Here is a 23,029-nt window from a genome sequence, read left to right as displayed (position 1 = left end):
CCTAATCCAACTTTTACAAACTAACTTTTATAAAATCTAATCCAAACTCAATTTACATCATCTAATTTAACTTTTATCCAATCTAACCTTTTTAAAAATCTAATTGATAGTAAGCTATCTTTTTAATCGTTAATCTAAACGAACCCAGTGTCTGTATACGAGGGACCTCACGTTATCTCCCCCCACGCCATTCCGTTCGTAAATGAATGCTATTTGGTTAGGAGTGCCTTGTCATTTTCGTGATCCTATTTGGTTTGGCTTACATTAACTAGAATCTAATGTGATTTTTAAATATCCAATAATTTGATTATAAAAAATATTTATATAATATTAAGACAAAAACTCAATTTTAATACTCTTCATTATAATAACTTTAGAATTACTTGATCTCAACTATTTTAAATTGATCACTAATAATACTCCTTCCATCCCCTAGTGTAAGATCCAAATAACTAGATAGAGAAGTGTTAAAATTAGTTTAAAATAATAAATGTGTAAGAAATACACTTTTTTTAATATGCCATTATTTATAAGTGGGTAAGGCAGATCATGAGAGTGAGGAAAAAGATAAGAGAAAATACATGTGGAAAAAATAATGAGTGTATTAATCAAAGGTAAAATGAGTAAAAATACATTTGGACAAATCCACATTATTATAAAGATATTAAGAAGAATCAAGCATGCCTCTCTCTCATGACACAAAGGAATTTTACAAATTAAATATTTTATTTGAATATGTTCATATCCTTTGTCTATTTACAGACAATGAGGCTATCTGTAAATAATATAGCACTTCCATATAGAAGACCCCGTCCATAAGCACCCATTAAACAAAGGAACACCTATAAACACCAAAGGATCGCATAAAGATGCCTGCACTCGTTAGCAACTGGATCAGCAACTTCTAGTTTATCGCAGCTGAGGAGGCCGCAGAGCTGATAAGTCAATATTAGATCCTCAGCTGTTGTACATTAGCATATATTCAAGAAGAGAAAGACACATGATAACAGGACCGTTTATGAAACTTGCTTCTCTTTACATTTTTCCCCATCCATCTCTCTAACTGTATAATATGAATCAATTTGTGACTGCTGATGATCTGGGCTTGTCGTTAAACTAGTTCAAGTGTCGCTGCCTCGTGCGAAGGCCCGAAAGAGAATCACTTTCAATTGAACTAGAATTTACCTTGAGCAAAACCCGTGATGGAATCAAAATTCAAATGTAAATGAACCGTCAATAATCATAAAGGAGGGATTTCACAAATAATAAGATAAAAGACAAGAAACACTCTAAGATATGTTTGCTAATTTCATTTCATAAATATATCACATACAAATATGTCTAATTAAATGAATTAAAAAAGTTTCTCTGCACATTATTTTGACAACTCGTTAGCAGACTCATAAGGTTCACTTAATTTTGTCCTAAGCTAAAATACTAAACTAGTCCCATGATTCCAAAAACTACTACATATCATAAGTTGAGGATAGTGCATTCATCCAAACCATCTATGTTAATGTCAAGTGATATTTAAGGTGTCATTTTGGTCCACACCTGCATGCGATAACATCAAACAAATAAGCTATTGTGCGACTATAAATCTGCTGAGTACTAAAATCAGAAACCAAACCCGAAATACCAGTATAATGTGCATACAAAGTTTCTAGAAGGGACCTTATGGGATCGGCAAGTATTCAGTCCTAGGCAAGGGAGTATTCTCATTAGGAAATGCAACCAATTTCCACCTTTTTTTAAAGGTTCTTCTTTGGCTGTCAATGGACATCAGAGAAAATAATTAGTTAATGCAATCATGTTCAACAGTGATCTTTGGGTCTATTGACTCCTCTACTTCAAGAATGGAAAATGAAGCAAATGCATGGTAACTTGCATATGCCACGATACATGCCTCCCCATTCATCATAAGCAAAAATTATCAACTAAGGAATAACAAGGGACCTATTGTTACCAGAATAATAAGATCATAGATGATTCAACGAACATTTCTTACATTGAAGCATGCAGCGTAAGAGATGTTGTTCCAATCAGACATCCATGTAATGGACAGCTTTCAGATTCATAAAACATACAAGCTTATGGGCATAGAAACTCACAAGCTAAGTTGTTTGTCATTCTTTTTTTCCCTGATACCGCAGCATCAATTGTTTGTCATTCTCTACAGGGGTGCTCATAATTTTCACTTTGTCAAATCCTCTGGGCAACAGATGCCTAGCTTCCAAGTCATCACATAATATTGATGCAATTTTATTTTTTCCACACTTGCAAAGTCCACAGCAGAGCTCAGACAAAATACTAGAATCAGGAGTCATGCATCTCCCCATCACGTCTCTCATGACTTGGATGGCTCCATCAAAGTCTTCATTTTCGCAGAAGGTAGATATCAACATTTCGAAAGTGTGCTCATTTGGATGGCAATTACTCCTTATCATACTTTTATAAAGTTGAAAGGCACGCTCAGAGTTCTTTTTCATACACTGGCCAGTAATAAGAGCAGAAAAGGTAGAAGCATTTGGGACCAGGTTCTCCTTCTCAAGGTCCTTGACTAGATATGCAGCTTTCTTTGTCATACCTTCCTTGCATAATCCCCAAATCAAAGCATTATAAGTCAAAATATCAGGTTTAACCTGATTTCTTGACATTTCCTCATAAAGTTGACTGCTCAGCTCAATGTCACCAATTTGACTATATCCCTTTATCAAAGTATTATAGGTTACAATAGTAGGAGATACATTATTGGCCTTCATCTCAGTGAAGATTTTATTTGCTTCATGTAGTTTACCCTCCTTACAAAATCCATTGATAAGTGTGTTAAATGTGACCACTCCAGGCTGGACCCCATTCTTCTCCATCAAGCATTTAATCTTCATGGCCAAAACTAGAAGACCCTTGTTACAGTATCCTGAAATCAGTACATTATATGAAGCAATATTTGGACTTAAACCCCTGCTCTCCATCGTCTCTAACATTTCAACAGCCTCCTGTAGCTTTCCCAATTTACAATAGGCACACATGACCATATTGACTGTATAAACATTTGGTGAAATGCGATTACGAAGCATTGCATTATAGAAGGACAAAACTATATCTGCTCTATGCAATTTAAGCAAAGAGCTTAAATATGCATTGCATGACTCAACAGTAGGTAAAAACCCATACTCCTTCATCCGGCAAAAAGTGTCAGTTGCATTTCTGCACTTCTTCATATGAGCAAAAGTCTTGAAAAGAGAGTCAAAAGCCCTAGGTGAAGAATCACATATACGGTAGGAATACAGTAATGCTTCAAATAGTTTAGAAGGCAAATCTAAGACATTTGAAGCAAGAATATTGCGCAAAATGGATTCAGCAGATTTAAACTTGTGATTTTTGGTGAGAATATGGACAAGTATGGAATAGGTTTCAAGGGTAAGCGAGTCAGACTTATGACTTTTAACCCAATTGAAAAACTCAAGTGAGAGTACATGGTCTCTTTGAATTTTTAGCAGAACATGCTTAACCCTGAAACCTGTTAGACCAGATGATAATAAGTTTAGTTTGGCCCAGTCTGAGTTAATTAGGTGGCTGTGAGCTACATTTACAAAATCAAGATCCTGTCCTTTGGGTTCAGGTATTGTTCGATGAGGGATAGGGAATGGGCTTGAAACTCTTATATTCGGTTTGTGAGGAATTGAAGATTCAATGGAAATGCGATTGCCAGCTGATGGATCAATTAAAGCTGAAAATTGACGAAATGAAATCTTTTTCATTGCTTTCTAGATTGTGTAAACAAATGATCTATTTCCCCAACGGACGATAAAAGAGATTTGTTCTAACAAAATCAATGTTGTTCACGAAAATTTTCCTCCAGTGTAGCAAATAGAGGAAGGGAAGATAAAGTTCAGATAAATTGATGTGCTCAAGCATTCTCCAGGAGAAAAAGTGACACACATTAGTCGATTACCAAAGAATGGTTCCCAACGCGCTTCCTCTGAAACAGAACTTATTACGAAGAAAGTCCTCAGCAGCGTGGAATTGAAAAAGAAAAGGTCCTCTGCAACTTGTGTAAAGAATCTAACTCAATCTGGAATCAATTTTTGGTGGTGCGGTATATAGAGGCATTGCATAGACCTTCATGGATACTAATTTTCTCGTTGAAGAAAGGTAGAGCCCTAACATTAAACAAATTATATTCAATTGACATCAAAACACAGCAAATAAGATTCAGCAGGCTATGATGGACGAACATTGAAAGAATAGCACGGCAAACAAAGCAGCAACAAATGACTCAGTTTTCGAAAACCAAATAAAAGGAACAGATAAATTCGAGTTTTTGAAAATGAGGACAGGATCACCGGCTAGTTCTGGGTTGGACATTTCAAAATTCAGAAGAGAGAAACACGAAAAAGCTAGGCACCTGATCACCAGAAGAGAGAAGTAAGATGCCAAAACTTGAACACTGGAGCTGCTCGACTTCCGCCGCAGGAGGCTAAGGCCAAAATTCTTCCAGCTGCTACGGGGCGGCGCCGTCGAAGGAGTGTGACGTCAGCGCCAAGGCCCAAGGGTTTAAGCATCGGCATTTGACGTCCACTCGCGTTCACGGCTCATTAATTAAAAACGGAAAATTTCTGAAAGTTCACTTTTGTATAAATCCTCTTTTAATGTTTACATTATAATACAAACTATTTTTACACGAATTTTTTGGAAAACCTATTATAAATATCCAAATTAAGAAAATTATTAGTATCAATTTCTTTACCTGAAACTTTGCTTTATTTTTTTCCTGGTAAAAACAATTGTATTGACTATTGATAGATGCTCATGGTTTGCATGACTCTGATTTAAATCCTAATAAATAGATGAATAAAAATTGTTGAGTAAAAATAAAGTGGAAAAATGACTTTTTAATTCTCCTATTTTAATTTTTACCAATCTCAATATTGGTCCATGAATTTTTCTTTTCCTATCATAGTTTCACTTCATTTGGTTTAAGAGTTAATTTTACATGGAGTTGAAAATTAGATCAACCGATGTTGAGGTAAAAGTAGAGCCAATAATATAGGTATTGTATTATTAACCCATTTAACCTCTCCCAAAAAAAAGAGTTGAATTAGTAAAATTGTACTAGTGATTGTAATCTACTTAGCCTAATCTGTTTTAAAATTTTAAGTCTTTTGATTATCATTCCAAATTTAACCACAAACTTCTTCTTCTTTTTCCCCTCAATTTTTTTTGGTTGCCCACCCAGTTCACCGGAGTTTTACTCCGATTACATCTGGATCCGACCCGCGTCGCACACTTAGCTGTGGTGGGTGAGTCTCCCAATAAGAATTTCTGCATATGCTGAGGCTCAAACTCGAGACCTCACTTAAACGGTACCAAGTAGCTTACTACTTGGACCAACCCCTGTTGGTTTTTCTTCTAACATGAATAAAATTTGTCTTTGGATGCAGCCCACTATCATGACCCAACCGGCTTTGAGTTACGCACAAATTTGATAGGCTTAGGTTTGGGGGCCCAAAAAATCTTCTCCTCTCATCTTAAATGTTAAAAATAATTAGGAATTTAATTTTAATCTTAAATGTAAGATTTAATTGGTTTTATCTTTTATATTTACTGAATTTTTTTAAACTAATTTATCTAACTTATAAAGTGATATATAATATGATATGACACACAGTGCTATTTTAAGAAGGTTATGTTAATTTTTTAGAATTAAATAATTTATTTAGCTTATTTAAATGATCTAGATTAATTAAGTAAATCTCATACTACCTTTGGTCTTTAATATTAAACCTCGTTGGAATTTTATTTTGGCTCTAATTATAAGACTTCCATCCACTTTATCTCTCATAGTTATGTATTTTTCCAAGATAGTCCCTCTAGTAATGGTAGTTTTAGCTAATAAACTTAATTAGCACGATATGCTAGAAAAGACAACACCTATTTATTACTAATAACTAACTTAACTTATTTTCTTAATCTTCTGAAATTAGTTAACCAGTTTTTATAATTACGACCGGAGGTAATATTATGGATATGAGAAATAGTTAATTACACTAATAAGAATGAATGTAGACTTGTCAATGAAAATATGCTCTATGCTGCATGCCGGACCATATAACTCCGTACCTTAGCGCCGCCACCAAATTGTAGTGTCATTCTTTTTTTTTTTTTTTGGGGACTGAAATGTTAGTGTCCTTCTAATTAACCTCAAAATCTAGATAATCATTAAAATAATTGCCCACATAATTAAATTGAACAACCAACACGACGCGTATAGATAATATATACACCAAAAGTATGGTTCAATGGTCAATAATATATATGTATATATGTCTCTTGTTCATACTGCTCACCTTCTGGACCCTCATTACTATTAATTAAAGGCAGGTGAAACTAACAGCAATATATATATAGACACGCTTTTGAAAGGAGCATGTTAAGTATTAACGGGAAAAAACCTTTTCGCAATTATATTTTATATATGTTTCCTAATACCTAATCGCAATTGGCTGAAAAAAAAAAATATAAAAGCAAGACTTTCCATGGAAAGTGTGAACGCTTACTTCGATCGTGGATCACTTTGAAGATTCAAACAGGGGGAAATTAATGACTGAAGTAAGACTAATTCCACAACTAATCTGCAATATACTAATACTCATCAGGTACTCATCTCTTGACCTGAATTGCAAGTTTTGGACCTTTGGTTTACCTCTCGGCGACCTTGAGGTCAATACAAAAAAACTAAAATAAACCTCACCACTTACTACGTGTATTTAAGCTCACTTGTATTTTGTGATACCTTTTAAATAATAAAGGAAAACGTACTCCTTCTAATTGTCATACATATATATGTAGTTCATATATATTAATTAGCTAACTCTAAAACCTAAATAAATTTGGAATGTTACACAACACTTATTTATTACAAATAACTAACTTAGCTTATTTTTTTAACCTCCTCAAATTAGTTAATTAACTCTTATAATTAGGACATGAGGTACGTAGTAATAACTAATCACAATTGGCTGAAAAAAGAAACATAAAAGCAAGACTTTCCATGGAAAGTGTGAACGCTTACTTGGATCACTTCGAAGATTCAAACGAGGGGGGAAATTAATTATTGAAGTAAGACTAATTCCACAACTAATCTGCAATATACTGTTGCCCATTAAGTACTCATCTCTTGACTTAAATTGCAAGTTTTGGACCTTGAGGTCAACATAAAAAATACAATAACTCTCACCACTTCGTGCGTGTATTTAAGCTCGCTTATACTCAGTTATACCCAGAATCATCAACCAGATCAGAATTTAAGGTTCTCTCTCTGCACAACATCTGAAATATTATATTATACTGTGTTCCATCTGATTGTTTCAAAATTTGAACATGCCGGTGAGTTTACTCTAAACTGATTTTTGATCCCACACACTGGCTAATTTTAGTTGTGGAGCTGTGTAACGATTGAAGTATATATGTGTTTTGTGATTTTGGTTCAGAAAAAGATAATCATAAAGGTGGAAGTCCGCAATGAAAAATGCAGAAGCAAGGCCATGAAAATTGCAGCAGTGAGACCAGGTAACTTTGAATAATGCAACATTTAATTTTCCTCTTCTTCCCATTCTGAATTTCTTTAAAAAAAAACGTTTCTGGCTCTGAAAAACAGGGATTCTAATAATGATAATATAAATTGATCCGGCAGGAGCAATAATTAAAAGATACTACTTCCGGTCCTAATTATAAGATCTCATTTATAGTTTGCAAATGAAATCCTATAAATAGGACCGGAGGTAGTATATATATAATTGGATTCACTAGAGTTTTAAGTTCATTTTCAATTTTCAATATATATATATCATTATGACTTTCACTCACATCTGACATCCCAACAATAATATATCGTGTTTCAGGAGTGATGTCGGTGTCAATAGAAGGAGAAGGAAGAGACCAATTGGTGGTAACGGGTGATGGAGTTGACTCGGTTGAGTTGACGAACGTGCTAAGGAAGAAGCTAGGGCATGCTACAATTGTGAGCGTGCAAGATGAGAAACCAGAAGAGGAGAAAGAAGAAGAAGTGAAGCCAATTGAATACGTGGGATCTTATAGTTCCTACTATCCTCCTCCGCCTCCTTACTATCAAAGAGTCGTTTATGATCCTTACCCTAGCAACGGCTTTATTTGGTATTGATTATATGACTCCCAAGAAAATCAAAGGCTTGGTTAACAGCTTCAAGAGAAAGAATAAAAGAAAAAAAATCAAACATCTTCATGAAGAATCTCAATTATTCAAGATGAAGTATTTTTGTATACGTACCATCATTTAGCTTATATATATGCAAAAGTAACTTGTTATAAATTAAAGTAAAACTATGGTTCTGGCAATACTATAGTTAATCAAGCGTTGAGTATATGATTTATGAAAAAAAAAAATATTGGATCCGTGTTTAATTTTTCATATTAACATTTTCGACTTAAAATTTCAAACTGCGCAATTCCTTTAGTAATTTAGTGCAACATGACTAATTAAATAGTATTGAATCTCGAAAGTCTCCATGTAAAGGTTATTAATCCAAAGTGATAACGATATATTTAAATATAATATAGGATAATATATCGAAGGTGGCAATGGGATCTAAATATGCCTTTGGAAGAAAGCTAAACAATTGATGTATGCCCTTTTTTTTTGGTGAAAAATAAAGAGTCACGGTGTATAGGCACAAATTTATTTGCTTAAAGAAATCGAAGCAAGGAAACAAGAAGTACTTAATTAGTTATACTCCTCTGGTCTTAAATATAAGACTCCTTTTATAATATAATTTTTACTGCAAAAAGGGTTTTATATTTAGGATCGGATAAGTATTATTTATTAGTGTTGGGTTTTGTAACAAGACCATCTTTAATATATTACATTTTGCGACAGTTTAGAATGTATGAGTAGACTCGTCATTGAAAACATCACATATTTGATGTTTGAGATTAGCTTTGAACCAAGAATTTGTTATTCTACTCAAATGCATTAAAATTTTTTCTTTTGGGGAAACACGACCATTGCTGGGATTGTGTGTTTCTTTTGGAGAAGCACGACCTCTTCATATTTGTTGTGTTAAAAAGTGTGTCTTTGCGCTTTCTAACGTTTCTCTTCATTGTCTCATCTATCATTTGATAGAAACTTTTTTCGCTAATTTATAATTTCTCTTCTTATTATATTGATATCATTCCTAAGAGTAATTTTATTTCATTTAAAGTGGTTGATATAGGTTATCTGACTATTTATAATATTTGAACTCTTCGTTTTATTTTAATTAAAAAAAACCAAGAATTCCTAATCCTAATTTTTAAAGTCGTCTCTACCAAATATAAAGATAAATCTGAAGAAATAGAAAAATGAATATCAAATATCCAAATCAATGTTAGGTTCGTGATAACATATAAAAATCTAGATAATCATTAAACTAATTGTGCATCTGGTTAAACTGAATATTATAGTTTGAGCTTAAACCAATCCAAATATTAGAATTATAATAATACACCAAAATATAGTTCAATGCCCCATATATCATATATGCAAGGCGTAGGTTGACTATGTTCATACCGTTCGCCTTTTGGACCGTATATAAACTAAAAACACGTCATTGGCAAAAATAAAAGAAATAAAAACACGTCAAACTAACTGCGAACAAAATTTACATTTTAACTTCCAATAATATAAGAAAAAATTGAAAATATCAAAATTATTAGTTTTGACTAGTTAATGGGAAATATTTTTTTGGTAAAATATTAAGAAATATTTTGGTTCAAACAAAACGTCAATGTTGTGATTCAGCAATTAACTAACCGTCAAAAAAATGTAATTTGAATTTTAAAATTAAAAGAAAGGTTTATATAATGTATATTTCGGTTTTAATGAAGACACGGCGTGTATATTTTTAGAATAACATAGAGGTGTTTTCAATACTACTTCCGGTGCTAATTATAAGAGCTAGTTGACTAATTTGAGGAGACTAAGGAAAGAAGTTAAGGTAGTTATTTGTAATAAATATATGTTGTGTTTCTTAAAATATCATTACTAATCAAGTATATATATCGGTTAAAACTACTATTAGTAGAAGGACTATTTTGAAAAAAAATACATAAATATGATAGATAAAATGGATTGGAGTCTTATATTTAGGATCAAAATAAAAGTCAAATAAGGTTTTATATTAAGAACCGGAGGTAGTATCTCGCTTATGTGTATATTTTTAGTGTCATTCTTTTTTTTTTTTTGGGACTGAAATTTTAGTGTCATTCTAATTAATCTCAAAATCTAGATAATCATCAAAATAATCGCCCATATAATAAAGTTGAACAACCAACACGACGTGTATGTATAATATATACACCAAAAGTATGGTTCAACGCTATGTCTCTTGTTCATACTGACCATCTTTTGGGCCCTTACTACTATTTAATTAAAGACACGTGAAACTAACAGCAATGTGTGTGTGTGTGTCTATAAACTTTTGAAAGGGGCATGTTGAGTATTAACGCGAAAAAAACCTTTCATAATCATATTTTATATGTGTCTCCTGGTGATAGAAACTACTCCTCCGATCTTTATATAGGATCTAACTGTTGACTGTTGAGTTGATTTTAGTCCTAAATATAAGACCTATTTATCATATTTATCAATTTTTCCCAAGTTATCTATATGAATACTCTCTCAACTATAATTAAGTAGAAGAGGGAAGAAGGATATTACGAAAGATGATTATGGTGTTTTAAGAAAAATATGTCATATTTTTTATAATTAACTAACTTACCTAACTTCTTTAATTTAATCAAATTAGTTAAATAATAAGTCTTATATTAAGATCTGGAGGAGTAATAACTAATCACAATTGGCTGAAAAAAGAAATGTAAAAGCAAGACTTTCCATGGAAAGTGTGAACGCTTACTTGGATGATGGATCACTTTGAAGATTCAAACGAGGGGGGAAATTAGTTATTGAAGTAAGACTAATTCTACAACCAAACTCCAATATACTAACACTCACTAAGTATTTTTGTATACTTGACATCATTTTGCTTATGCAAAAGTAACTTGTCATGAATTAAAACTATAGTTCTGGCAATACTATAGGATAATATAGTATTGAGTATGTGAGTATATGATTTATGAAAAAAAAAAAAGTATTGGATCCGTGTTCAAGTTTTCATATTAACATTTTCCACTTAAAATCTCAAACTGCGCAATTCTTTTAGTAATTCAGTGCTATATGACTAATTAAATAATATTGAATCTAGAAAGTCTCCATGAAAAAGTTATTATTCCACCCACGAGTTCACTAGTGATAACGATATATTTAAATATAATATAGGATAATGTATCGAAGGTGGCAGTGGGATCTAATTCTGCCTTTGGAAGAAAGCTAAACAATTGATGTGTACTTTTTTCGTAAAGAACAAAAAGTCAGGGTGTACATGGATGCATAAATTTATTGGCTTAAAAGTCTCGAAGCAAGGAAACAAAAAGTATTATTTAAAAAATCATGAAGGAAGGAAACAAAAAATAAAGAGTATTATTTGTTAGTGTTGCGTTTTGTAACAAGACCATCTTTAATTGTTAAATCAAAAAATAAATAGTTCAGATTTAATATTTTAAAAAATTATTATTATTATTATGATACCTAAATAGGAGAGAGTGTGGACATCCATTATTTAAAATACCAAATGTCTTTTTAAATTGGTTAAAAAAGACTTTTTCTAATAACGGTTCTACCTATTACACCGATCTCCTAAGAAACTAATGTATAAAATTTTTTAAAAAATACAAATTTTATTTACGAAAATACCCATACAAAAGGAGCGTGAAAAGGAAATGACATTTTGCAACAGCGTAGGATGTATATGTAGACTCGTCGTTGAAAACATCACATATTCGATGTTTGAGAGTAGCTTGGAACCGAGAATTTGTTATTCTAGTCACTTGCATTAATTTTTTTTCTTTTGGAGAAACACGACCATTGCTGGGACCATGTGTTGCATTTTATTAGATTATCAACTCTTATGTCATGACTCTTCACTCGAGGCCTTATCTTCATATTTATTGTGTTAAAAAGTGTTTTTTTTGCGCTTTCTAACATTTCTCTTCATTGTCTCATATATCATTTGATAGAAGTTTCTTTCGCTAATTTATACTTCTCCGGTCTTTAATATAAAATCTAATTATTAAGTTACTTTTGATTCTAAATATAAGACTATTTTTCATATTTATTAATTTTTTCTAAGTTACTTCTATGAAAACTCCCTCAACCATAATTAAGTAAGTGAATGAGAGGATATTAAAAAGATAATTATGATGTTTTAGGAAAAACATGTCATATTTTTTATAATTAACTAACTTATCTAACTTTCTTAATATAATCAAATTAGTTAACTAGATATTACATTAAGGACGGAAAGAGTAATTTGTCTTCTAATTGTATTGATGTCATTCCTAAAATTAGTTTTATTTTATTTAAAGTCGTTAATGTTATCTGACTATTTGTAATATTTGAACTCTTCGTTTTATTTTAATTAAAAAAACCAAGAATTCCTAATCCTAATTTTTAAAATCGTCTCTCCCAAGTATAAAGATAAATTTGAAGAGATAGAAAAATGAATATAAAAAATCTATAAATATCCAAATCAATGTTAGGGTCATGATAAGATATCAAAATCTAGATAATCATTAAAGTAATTGCGCAATTGAATATTATAGTTTGAGCTTAAACAAATCCAAATATTAGAATTATCATAATAAACCAAAATATATAGTTCAATGCCCCATATATTATATATGGAAGGCGGACGTTGACTATGTTCATACCGATCGCCTTTTGCACCATATATAAATTAAAAACACGTCATTGGCAAAAATAAAAATAAAAAAATAAAAACAAGTCAAGCTAACAGCGAACAAAGTTTACATTTTAACTTTCAATAATATAAGAAAAAATTGAAAATACACATTAAAATTAATATTTTGGGCTAAGACACGTGGTCAAATAATTGTTAAGTAATATGTAGTTAATGGGACATTTTTTTTTGGTAAAATATTAAGAAATATTTTAGTTCAAACAAAACGTCGATGTTGTGATTCAATAATTAACTAACCGTCGAAAAAATGAAACTTGAATTTTAAAATTAAAAGAAAGTTTAACTAAATATAGAGAAAGTAAGTGTATTTTATTCTATATTTTGTTATGTTTCGTAGTCATAAAAACTATTACCTCCTGTGTTTAATATCTAAGAGGAAGATAACTAATTCGTGATCTTATATTTATAATCAAATTAAATCTCAAACCAACTTTTATATATTATTAAGCACAGGAGGTAGTAATAACTAAATATATATCAGGCTGAACAAGAGCAAAATAACCTATGAATTCGCAGGTTGTGTGACGCTTAGTTCAGTTTGAAGATTCAAACGAAAGGGTGAAAATAAATATACAATTGAATCGCAGTAGGACTCATTATATTCTACAACTAAAATACAACATAATGCTCAACTAAAATCTAATATTATCTTTTCATGATGACAACTTGAATAGCAAGTCATGGTGTACTTTGAAGTCAATATAAACAATACAGTAAAATCGCAATAGCTCTTTGTATTTAAGAGCACACATATCAGTTCCCCAGAAAGGATCACAACAAAACCCACAGAATTTTCTTTCATCTCAATTGAATCTTCTCTCTTGTTGTTTTTCATCGTCGAACATGCCGGTGAGCTTTACTTTCTCAAGTGATTATCACACAACACACACAATAGGCTGTTTTTATTTTATATATATATATGTATTGTGTAACGATCGAAGTATATATATGTGTTTTGTAATTGGTTCAGAAGAAGATAATTATAAAGGTGGAAGTTCGCAATGAAAAAAGCAGAAGCAAGGCCATGAAAATTGCAGCAGTCACACACGGTAACTTGCAACAACTCATTAAATTACCCAATAATTTCTATATACAGATGATGACTTGATCTATGTTGAAGTTCTTTTTTCGTTATTAAATTTGTTCATTACAGCGCTCTACATGCTTTGAATATCCTTTGGTTTTGATCTGGACGGTCTAGATTTTCATTCGTGCTCGTTCCACATCCAAACTCGATATCTTGTGATTGTGATGATGATATTGTGATTTAGGAGTGAACTCGGTATCGATGGAAGGAGAAGAAAGGGACCAAGTGGTGGTGATGGGCGACAGCGTTGACTCGGTCTGTCTGGCTAACATGCTGAGAAAGAAGCTAGGGTATGCCACGATTGTGAGTGTGCAAGATGTGAAAGACGAGAAGAAGAAGGAAGGGGAGGAAGTGAAGCCAATTGAATATGTGGGATGTTATAATCCCTATCCTGCAGCTCCTTACTACCAACGAGTCGTTTATGATCCTTACCCTGACAATTCTTGCTCTATCATGTGACGCACACACCACAACCAGATCCTTTATCTATTACAATGAGTCTAGTAATATAATTTTGAGCAGTAGTTATATGTTTATACTATCTCCGATCTTTAATATAAAACTTCATTTGACTTTTATTTTGATCCTAAATATAACACTTCTATTCACTTTGTCTCTCATATTTGTACATTTTTTTCCAAATTAGTCCTTCTAATAATAATAGTTTTAGTCAATATACTTCACTAGCAAAGATATTTTAGAAAAGATAATAATTTATTTTCTTAATCTTCTTAAATTAGTCAACTAACTTTCATATTTAGAATCGGAGGTAGTATTTCATAACTACAGCTTCTTTGAGTTTTCATAATATACATAGAATAAAGATATTCCCCCCCCCCTTTTTGTGGCTTTTATGGTGATATTTCTACATCCATCGCAAAATGAATAAATGAAAAGGGATTTTTGGTACACACATATATAAATATATATATTTATAGTTGATAACATACACCAAAAATAAATCAAGGAATAATGGATACCTCAACCCCATGTGCCATAGTTTATTCGCGATGATTATAAATATATATAACTGAGGAAAGGGAACCGTAAAAATTTGTCTTTTTCAGCGCTGTAAAAGTATGACCTTGACTAAGTCCAATTTCATCGGTATGCTGTGAATGTGCATGTATGCATATAATTAAAACAAAATTATGTTGTTCTTATTGCAACTAAATAAATTAAGCTCATTTTAAAAAAAAAATTTCTTTTATTAATCCTTTTCGAAGTAACTATTTAGTTCAATAAAATTTCAAAATCATATAAGAAAACTTCTCTTACGATACTTCTTTATCATTCCTATTTGTTGAATATTTTTGCCGCAAATATATACATATATAAATATACATTTGCCAATTAGGTATTCATTAAAAATGATTTAATATCATCTTTAATTCATCATTTTTGACCTCATTTTGATTTTCGTTCATGAAATTTTAAGTCAATAATTCTGGTCCTTAAAATCTTGTTTCAAGAGCCAAAAACGCTATTTCAACTTTTAAGGATAAATTTTTTTGAGGCAAACAAAAACAAATTCAAATTTTAAGAACTAAACCTGCTATGATTTCAAATTTTAGAGACTAAAATTAAAATATAATCAAATTTTAGGAATTAGAAATGATATTAATTAATTCCTTAAAATTTCACACACTTTCACAGGCCAAATTCGCGCACGAGGCGTTTAATGGTGTCATATTAATCAATATCACGTTGGAATTTTTTAAGAACTTTGGGCTTCAGCATCTGGAGCCTAGTGTTTTGCCCTTTTTCAATAAGGCACTTGTCGTTTGAATGTGATGTCGCGTCGTTGACCAATGGCCATGCATATATGAAAATATCATTATAATTCATACAATATTAAGTTATTAATTGTCCCATTTCTTATTTAAATTATAGGAGGTAACATGCAAGATACCCATGTGATCTGAGGCCAATAAGGATGAATAATAGGAAGTGGTGGAGTTAGGAGAGGGAGGAGGCAGGGGCAATTTTTTTTTTCCCATTATAATTATAACTACTAACAGCTTGAGATTATACAATCTCAATTTAACAAAACTTTTATGCTACTAGATTATAAAATTATTGGTGGGACATTTTTTCCAAAGAAGTAATTATGAATACAATCATATGAAGTTTTTTTTAAAAAAAAATTAGAAAGTATATTTACAAATGAGATCAAACTCATAGCATTCCATTTATAGGGTCACAAAGTGAATGCCATAATCATGCAAAATTTAACATATCAATCTATGTGCACACAATAAAAAAATTAGAAAAAATTAGTCTTATTGTTTGAATATTTTTGAGCTCAATCCATATAATTTGAACTCCAGTGTGAAGAAGATTTTGAACTTTAACTGAATGTAACTCGATCCTTATAATTTAATCATTTAAAATATTGGTCTCTATATGTTAGGTAATAAAATTATATATTTCATGAAGGTTAGGGATTAAAGTTTTAAATGTTAAAACTCCAAGGATTGTATTGTAATAAATTAAAGTTTAGTGATTGAATTTCAACCAAGCCAAAACGATAATAATTGAAAGTCTATGAGCTGAAGTTACAACTTAATCAAACTCATAAAAGCCAAAATGGTTAAATTTCAAAAAGTCAATACCGGAGAAGGTGTGAACCTAGTAGTTATTTACATTTTCTATAAATACAATAAAAAATTAAGCAACACATGCGGATTGTTGGGCCAGCAACCCAAAACACACAAACATATAGAACCAGGAAGTGCTCCATTGTTCCTGTTGACTTCATAGTTCTCAGAAAGCGTTCCTTTCGGATGTGGTAATCCAGAACTTCAGTCTGGTTATTCGATTACATAGTTAAGCTGCAGCGATAATGAAGCATGCTATGCTTTCTCTGGTCATACTTTTGTTGCCCACGTTAAGCTTCTGCTCCATTGCACAACTAGATTTCGATGTTCGCCAACATCTCTCTACTGTGACCAGGTCCTTTCTGAATTTCCATCTCATATGTTCTCATATGCTGAAACAGATTTGAAAGTTTCTCTGCATACTAATTCATTCTATAGAAACAGTTGGTTTTAAAAATTTCTTGAAGCTTAAGCATTGAAGTTTTCATTTGCGATGGATTGTTTGATTGTTCTTTGATTCTCACTGCAGATATGGAGTTGCGAAAGACATTGCTGACAAACCTTCTGATATTCCTGAAGGATGTGTTCCAATCCACTTAAATCTTGTGGTAACTTTCCCTGACAATTGTTGAGCTTTCCACGGTTAAAAATCATAGCGCCATAGAGATAGAAGGAAAACTTGGACAAATAGTCTGCTTTATGACAAACTTTCTTGCCTTTCAAAATGATCTATCTGTGACAATTTAATCACTAATTATGGATGCTAATGCTATTCTCAGGCAAGACATGGAACCCGATCTCCTACAAAGAAAAGGACAAAGGAATTAGATCGTTTGGAAGATAGTCTGAAATCACTGATAAACGATGCAAAAAAACAAAATTTACCGTTGGATAGAGTTCCTTCATGGTTGCTTGAATGGGAATCTCCTTGGAAAGGACGAATCAATGGTGGTGAATTATTAAGCATAGGAGAGAAGGAATTATATGATCTGGGAATCAGGACTAGGAAAAGATTTCCAAATTTGTTTGATGAGGAGTACCATCCTGGCATATATACTATAGATGCGACTCAGGTTAGTTTATCCTTAACTTTCTTTTCTCTGTCTAGATTGATTTGAGTTGTTTTTCCCAGTTTTCTCTCTGTTTGATTAATGCAGTTGGAAATTTGTGTCTAGTCAATATCAGTTTATTTCAAGAAAGAAATGAGTTGTTATTTTGAGTTGATGGGTAAAATGCTGTGGTTTGATGATCAAATCTACTGCAACTGCAACTTATGTTGTCAACTAGGAATTTTAAGTGTTCATATGTAATGTGAAGTGTCATGTCTTGTCGTACAAGTGTTTGGCAGGAGCTTTTCCACCAATAAGCCAGTAAAAGAAATTCCTGAAATGCTACATAGTGGGAAGTATCGACTAAAATACTGCACCAGAAATTTCTCACTTGTAAATCTTAACTCATTCACAAACTGAATGATTTCTGGGGCAGTATTTTGGTAGATATTTCTTGCATCTCGGTAATTTCTTTTACTATTTGTAGTATATTAGTAAAAAAGCCTTTTGGCCTGTGTCAAACACGAACGGCTCCTTTTATGAAGCGGATGGGCTTCATAGGCTGTGAATTAAGAGAGGACTTTTCTATGCCTGTACAGAAATTTTGACCTTAGAAAACTTGTGCAACTATCTTCTCTGTCAAACAGATTCCTCGAGCATCAGCTAGTGCTGTGGCATTTGGAATGGGGCTTTTCAGTGGTAATGGAAGCCTTGGACCAGGGAAGCACCGAGCTTTTGCTGTTACAAGTGCAAGTAATGCCAGCGACATACTTCTGAGATTCTTTGATACGTGCAGTAACTATAAGGTATTTTGTGGCCTATGCATTTTAGATGGTACTTCACTGAACTGCACTATTTTGTTTATCTAATTTCCTTATGTACATATGCTTGTTATGCTTTATAATGCCATATATCTGTCCAGACTCTGTCTGTCACCCTGCTCATGAGCTCTTTCTTTATCAATGAAGAATTTCAGGAAACAGAAGGAGCCTGAAGTTAATGAACGAAAGAAGACTATCTTGGGTGAGATTACTTCTGCATTGGCTGGCCGCTATGGGCTGCACTTTGAAGGGGAGGTTATATCTTCTCTTTGGTTTCTGTGTAAACAGGTGATCACTACTTATCTTTGTGCCTTGCCCCTTTTTGTTTAAACGTCAAACAATTACTTCTGGTTTTGGGAGTCTACAACTAAGATTTTTTTACCGATGCAATGGAGGTTGCTTTTTTCGTTACAATTTCCCAATTGGTGGTTGATCTTGGCAGGAAGCATCCTTGTTGGATAAAACAGATGGAGCATGTAAACTTTTCAACACTTCTGAGGTATCTAGTATGAGACCTTACAGTAAAGACTTATTCTCTGTATTAAATGTCTTCTGGCATAAAAGATTTCCGAAATTGAGTTAGCTTCGCCCTGATTTTACAAGACCAAGTTTGACTTGGTATCTGTTTATCCCTAACTATTGAATGCTGATAGAATCTCTTTTGACTGGCAAGGCAAAATATTCAAGCAAAAGGGAAGTTGCTTTTTAATAACCAAGATGTTGACCATACTTTTTGGGAGAAAGAGCAGAAAGCTAGTATTATTTAGGATGTTTCAGACCTACATGGGTCAAAAGGGTATTTTGGGTACTGTGTGCATTTCTCTTGAGTTATATTGACCTGTTGGTGTATCAGAGGAGGGGGGAATCATTTTGAAAACTTGAGTTTGGTGAGGAGAGTGCTGGCCTCTCGAATGCCAGGTCAGGGAGGAGGAAGAGAGTCTTTCTTAATCATTTATCTTTTATGTTTCAGTGTGTTCCTTTGCTGTTGTAACTTCTTTCTCTTTTGGAAGGAGATTATTGTTATTTAGTAGAGTTTCAGTGTTGTTTTTCCACTGTTTTATCTTGGTCCCTATCAAATGCTCATTGAAATGTTGATTTTGCTTGTGTCCTTTTAGATTACTTCGTTAGAGTGGACGGATGACCTGGAGCTCTATGAATTGAAGGGTTATGGAAATTCACTAAACTATAGAATAGCCGTGCCTTTACTTGAAGATGTTGTTGAATCCATGGAGCAAGCTATTCAAGCTAAAGAAGGTAGTTTACACACACACATGGGCACAAAAATAATTTTTGTCAACTTCGCTTATTTATAAGCTGGCTCCTATATGACTGCAGTAAACGTTGCCTATCTAGCAAAAAATCTTTTGTTTTCGAAAAAACGTACTCAGTTATATTCGCCTTGAATTTTGTCAGAGACAAATTCACTGTCTTGAAGCTTGAACAATTAACTAAAGAGTATAAATAGTTTAATAATGTCTAATGTTCCCCCATTGGATGAGCCCATTGGGATTGAAGTTTGATAGAAACGTTTTGGAGAATCATGACCCCAAAAGCTAGTCCATGAGTTTAGAAGGTTCAAGCTAAGAATTTGTGTGTTTAGTGTCGGACTAAAAATCCTATACCTTGCAATTGGGTTCTAACAAAGTGACTTAAAGTTTGTTAGGTAAAGGTCTTATAACAGTTTTATAAGCTCTAACTGTCATGTTGTTCTACCGTATCAAACATGTACTAGTATTTACATATGGTTTAGATTTTTTGGGAAGGTCATACTTACAAATGGTCATGTAGTGTGTATAGTTGTTTTGCCTTTTAAATGATGTCTGCATGAAATTTTCTTTTGGCATATTTCATCTTGCTGGTTGTGGTTTCTGGCAGAAAAACTAACTCCTGGAAGCTATGAAAGGGCAAGACTTCGGTTTGCCCATGCTGAAACTCTACTTCCTTTCTCATGCTTGATCAGTCTTTTTGAAGGATCTGGTGAGCTGTAAAAGTGATAGCATCAATAACTGAAAACTAAATCATGGATCATATTACTCCCTCTTATCCTTAATATAAAAGCTATTTATCTAATTTGCATCGATTGAGAAAATGAAATAAATTAGTTAGCTAAAACAAATATGACTTAACCTCCTTAAAATAATTTTGTGTAACAATATGTTATATATCAGTTTATAAGCTAGGTACATTAGTTTGGTAATAAATACGAATAACAAAGTGGATTGAAGTCTCATATTTAGAATCAAATCCAACTCTATGACTAGCTTCTATATTAAGGATTGGAGGTAGTATTTTGGAATTGCTACTTGCAGTGTGCTTATAGTCAGTGTCACTTTGGTTGTCCTCAGAATTTGGTCAGACTCAAAAGGAGCAACTTGGCCAGGCCCATCAAATGCCTCCCCATAAAAGAAAATGGCGGGGGAGCACTATGGTACCTTTTGCTAGTAACAACATGTTGATCCTCTATAGTTGTCCAGCAACAGAGAAATCCACCAACAGTTACTTTGTGCGAGTTCTGCACAATGAACATCCCATGCCAATGCCAGTAAGCTTTTGAAATTGATCTGACTTTATGCTAAGTCTAAGTTGAATCCTAGCTACAGTTTAGACTTTTTATAATTTTAAACTTGGCTTTGTTAATGTTGTCATCATTTGTGCTTTTTGTTTTTGGTACAGGCTTGTGACCATTCTGATTTCTGTCCATTTGAAGTATTCAAGGTAGTTTGAATAATCCTGATCTAATGCTTCAGATCATTCATGCTGCGCTTTATAATTGTGGAATCCTTCAATTGCAGTATTCTGATTTCTATGTTCTTTTATACAGGAAAAGGTATATGCGCCTCATAAGGAGCATACGTTTGATACACTCTGTAATGGGAAGGGAGAACACACAGTTGACCAAGGAAAAGGTGATAACAACCGCAAAGATGAGCTTTAGGCTACCATGGGTTTCATTTAGCCCTTTTTCCTTGTTGGTGCCGCTTTACTAATTTTCAGCATGGGAGAAAGCAACTCTAATAAAATTGCAGAACAACGTTTCTGTTGGGTTTCATTTCGTGAATTTTGATAAAACTTAGCTTGACTTGTTACAAGTGAGATCAGACTCATTTTTTCCCGCCATAATATGCCTATCATGTTTGATTGGAAAAATGAACTTTATTACAAAAAACTCTGACTTAAATTTTGTCGTAAGAAAATTTTTACTGATTTTATATCTTACTAACCCTATTTTTCCCCCTAAATATGGGATAAAAGTGGTAGTTATATTTTTCCTAATATTTGCTCTGCTTATTACACCAAGGTGTTGGCATGTTACGGCAAAACAAAAAAAAAGGAAGTGTTGGCATATTTTTAATTCTCAGCCATATTTTGTTAAATGTTACTATTTTCAATTATTAATATAAAAGCTAGTTGACTAATTTAAGTAGATTAAGAAAATAAGTTAAGTTAGTTATTTATAATAAACAGGTATTATTTTTTCAAAAATATCCTTACTAATCAAATGTATTAGTAAGAATTATCATTATTATAAGAATTGTTTTAATTAAAAAAAATAAACATGAGACACAGCTAAAAAATTAAGTAACAGATGAATTGTGCGACCAAAAGCCCCAAACCGAAACATACAGCCGACTCGTTACGCGTTTGGTTCCTGCTACGTCAGAAGCCAGAACGTTCTCCACTGTCAATTCTTCAAGGTGAAGTATTGTTTGAGCTCAAACCAATCCAACTATTAGAATTATTATATGCACCAAACTATAGTTCAATGCCTCGTATACTCTTCTGATTTTTTATATTGACCTAATTGTTAAGTTGATTTTAATTTTAATATAAGGTTTATTTCTCATATTTATTAATTTTTCCTAATTACCTCTATGGATACTCTCTTAACCATAATCAAGTGGAAGAGGGAAAGAGAATACTAAGGAAAATGATTATGATATTTTAAGAAAAATATGTTATATTTCTTATAATTAGCTAAGCTATCTAATCTCTTTAATCTAATCAAATTAGTTAAATATGTTTTATATTAAGGACTCGATAAGTACTATATATGCAAGGCGTGCGTTGACTGCGTTCATACCGATCACCTTTTGGACCATATAAAAATTAAAAACACGTCATTGGCAAAAATTAAAAAATAAAAATGCGTCAAACTAACAGCGAACAAAATTATTATTTTGAGCTAAGACACGTGATTAAATAATTGTTAAGTAGTATTTAGTTAATGGGAAATTTTTTTTGGTAAAATATTAAGAAATATTTTAGTTCAAACAAAACGTCAATAAATGTTGTGATTCCTCAATTAACTAACCGTCAAAAAAGTGAAATTAGAATTTTAAAACTAAAAGAAAGGTTTATATAATATATATTTTGGTTTTAATGAACACACGGTGTGGATATTTTTAAAATAAATAGAGGTGTTTATGATTCAAACTAAATGTAGAGAAAGCAACTGTATTTTTATTCTATATTTTGTTATGTTTCGCAGTCATAAAAACTATTACTTCCTGTGTTTAATATATAAGAGGAAGATAACTAATTTATGATCTTATATTTATAATTAAATTAAATCTCAAAC

At 32.3% G+C, this 23,029-nt stretch overlaps 3 protein-coding genes across 4 annotated transcripts; 2 read left to right on the top strand and 1 right to left on the bottom strand.

Annotated features, from left to right (window-relative positions):
- Positions 1-707: 707 nt before the first annotated feature.
- On the bottom strand, positions 708-3,823 carry LOC114760116 (pentatricopeptide repeat-containing protein At4g26680, mitochondrial-like). Of its 2 annotated transcripts, none has more exons than XM_028949377.1 (2): positions 2,112-3,823; positions 708-1,554 (listed from the first exon to the last, which is right to left on the bottom strand). In XM_028949377.1, exon 1 carries the CDS (start codon positions 3,759-3,761, stop codon positions 2,127-2,129), a length of 1,635 nt encoding a protein of 544 aa, XP_028805210.1. In that variant the 5' UTR covers positions 3,762-3,823; the 3' UTR covers positions 708-1,554; positions 2,112-2,126. The 2 variants fall into 2 exon arrangements, with proteins under 2 accessions (XP_028805210.1, XP_028805209.1); XM_028949376.1 differs by having other exon boundaries at positions 708-1,197.
- A 3,560-nt stretch (positions 3,824-7,383) lies between these two features.
- LOC114760123 (heavy metal-associated isoprenylated plant protein 47-like) lies at positions 7,384-8,182 on the top strand. Its single transcript, XM_028949383.1, has 3 exons — positions 7,384-7,389; positions 7,494-7,572; positions 7,905-8,182. Exons 1-3 carry the CDS (start codon positions 7,384-7,386, stop codon positions 8,180-8,182), a joined length of 363 nt encoding a protein of 120 aa, XP_028805216.1.
- An 8,583-nt stretch (positions 8,183-16,765) lies between these two features.
- LOC114760121 (multiple inositol polyphosphate phosphatase 1-like) lies at positions 16,766-21,535 on the top strand. The gene is made up of 11 exons (XM_028949381.1): positions 16,766-16,935; positions 17,110-17,188; positions 17,360-17,653; positions 18,277-18,435; positions 18,598-18,738; positions 18,893-18,949; positions 19,566-19,704; positions 20,326-20,427; positions 20,796-20,992; positions 21,124-21,165; positions 21,272-21,535. Exons 1-11 carry the CDS (start codon positions 16,826-16,828, stop codon positions 21,383-21,385), a joined length of 1,434 nt encoding a protein of 477 aa, XP_028805214.1. The 5' UTR covers positions 16,766-16,825; the 3' UTR covers positions 21,386-21,535.
- The last annotated feature ends 1,494 nt before the right edge of the window (positions 21,536-23,029 follow it).

Source organism: Neltuma alba, unplaced genomic scaffold, assembly GCF_004799145.2.
Source record: "Neltuma alba isolate B1F8T4 unplaced genomic scaffold, ASM479914v2 tig00010932_pilon, whole genome shotgun sequence".
NCBI lineage: Eukaryota > Viridiplantae > Streptophyta > Magnoliopsida > Fabales > Fabaceae > Neltuma > Neltuma alba.
The sequence above is the reverse complement of the archived record's forward strand: the minus strand, read 5'-3'. Positions and strand labels throughout refer to the sequence as shown.

Bases quoted from the DNA above. Each gene is read 5' to 3' on its own strand.
- LOC114760121 (XM_028949381.1), top strand. From the start codon at position 16,826: ATGAAGCATGCTATGCTTTCTCTGGTCATACTTTTGTTGCCCACGTTA. The intron at 16,936-17,109 runs GTCCTTTCTGAA...TTCTCACTGCAG, and splicing joins CATCTCTCTACTGTGACCAG to ATATGGAGTTGCGAAAGACA. The intron at 19,705-20,325 runs GTAGTTTACACA...GGTTTCTGGCAG, and splicing joins AGCTATTCAAGCTAAAGAAG to AAAAACTAACTCCTGGAAGC.
- LOC114760116 (XM_028949377.1), bottom strand. From the start codon at position 3,761: ATGAAAAAGATTTCATTTCGTCAATTTTCAGCTTTAATTGATCCATCA.
- LOC114760123 (XM_028949383.1), top strand. The intron at 7,573-7,904 runs GTAACTTTGAAT...ATCGTGTTTCAG, and splicing joins AATTGCAGCAGTGAGACCAG to GAGTGATGTCGGTGTCAATA.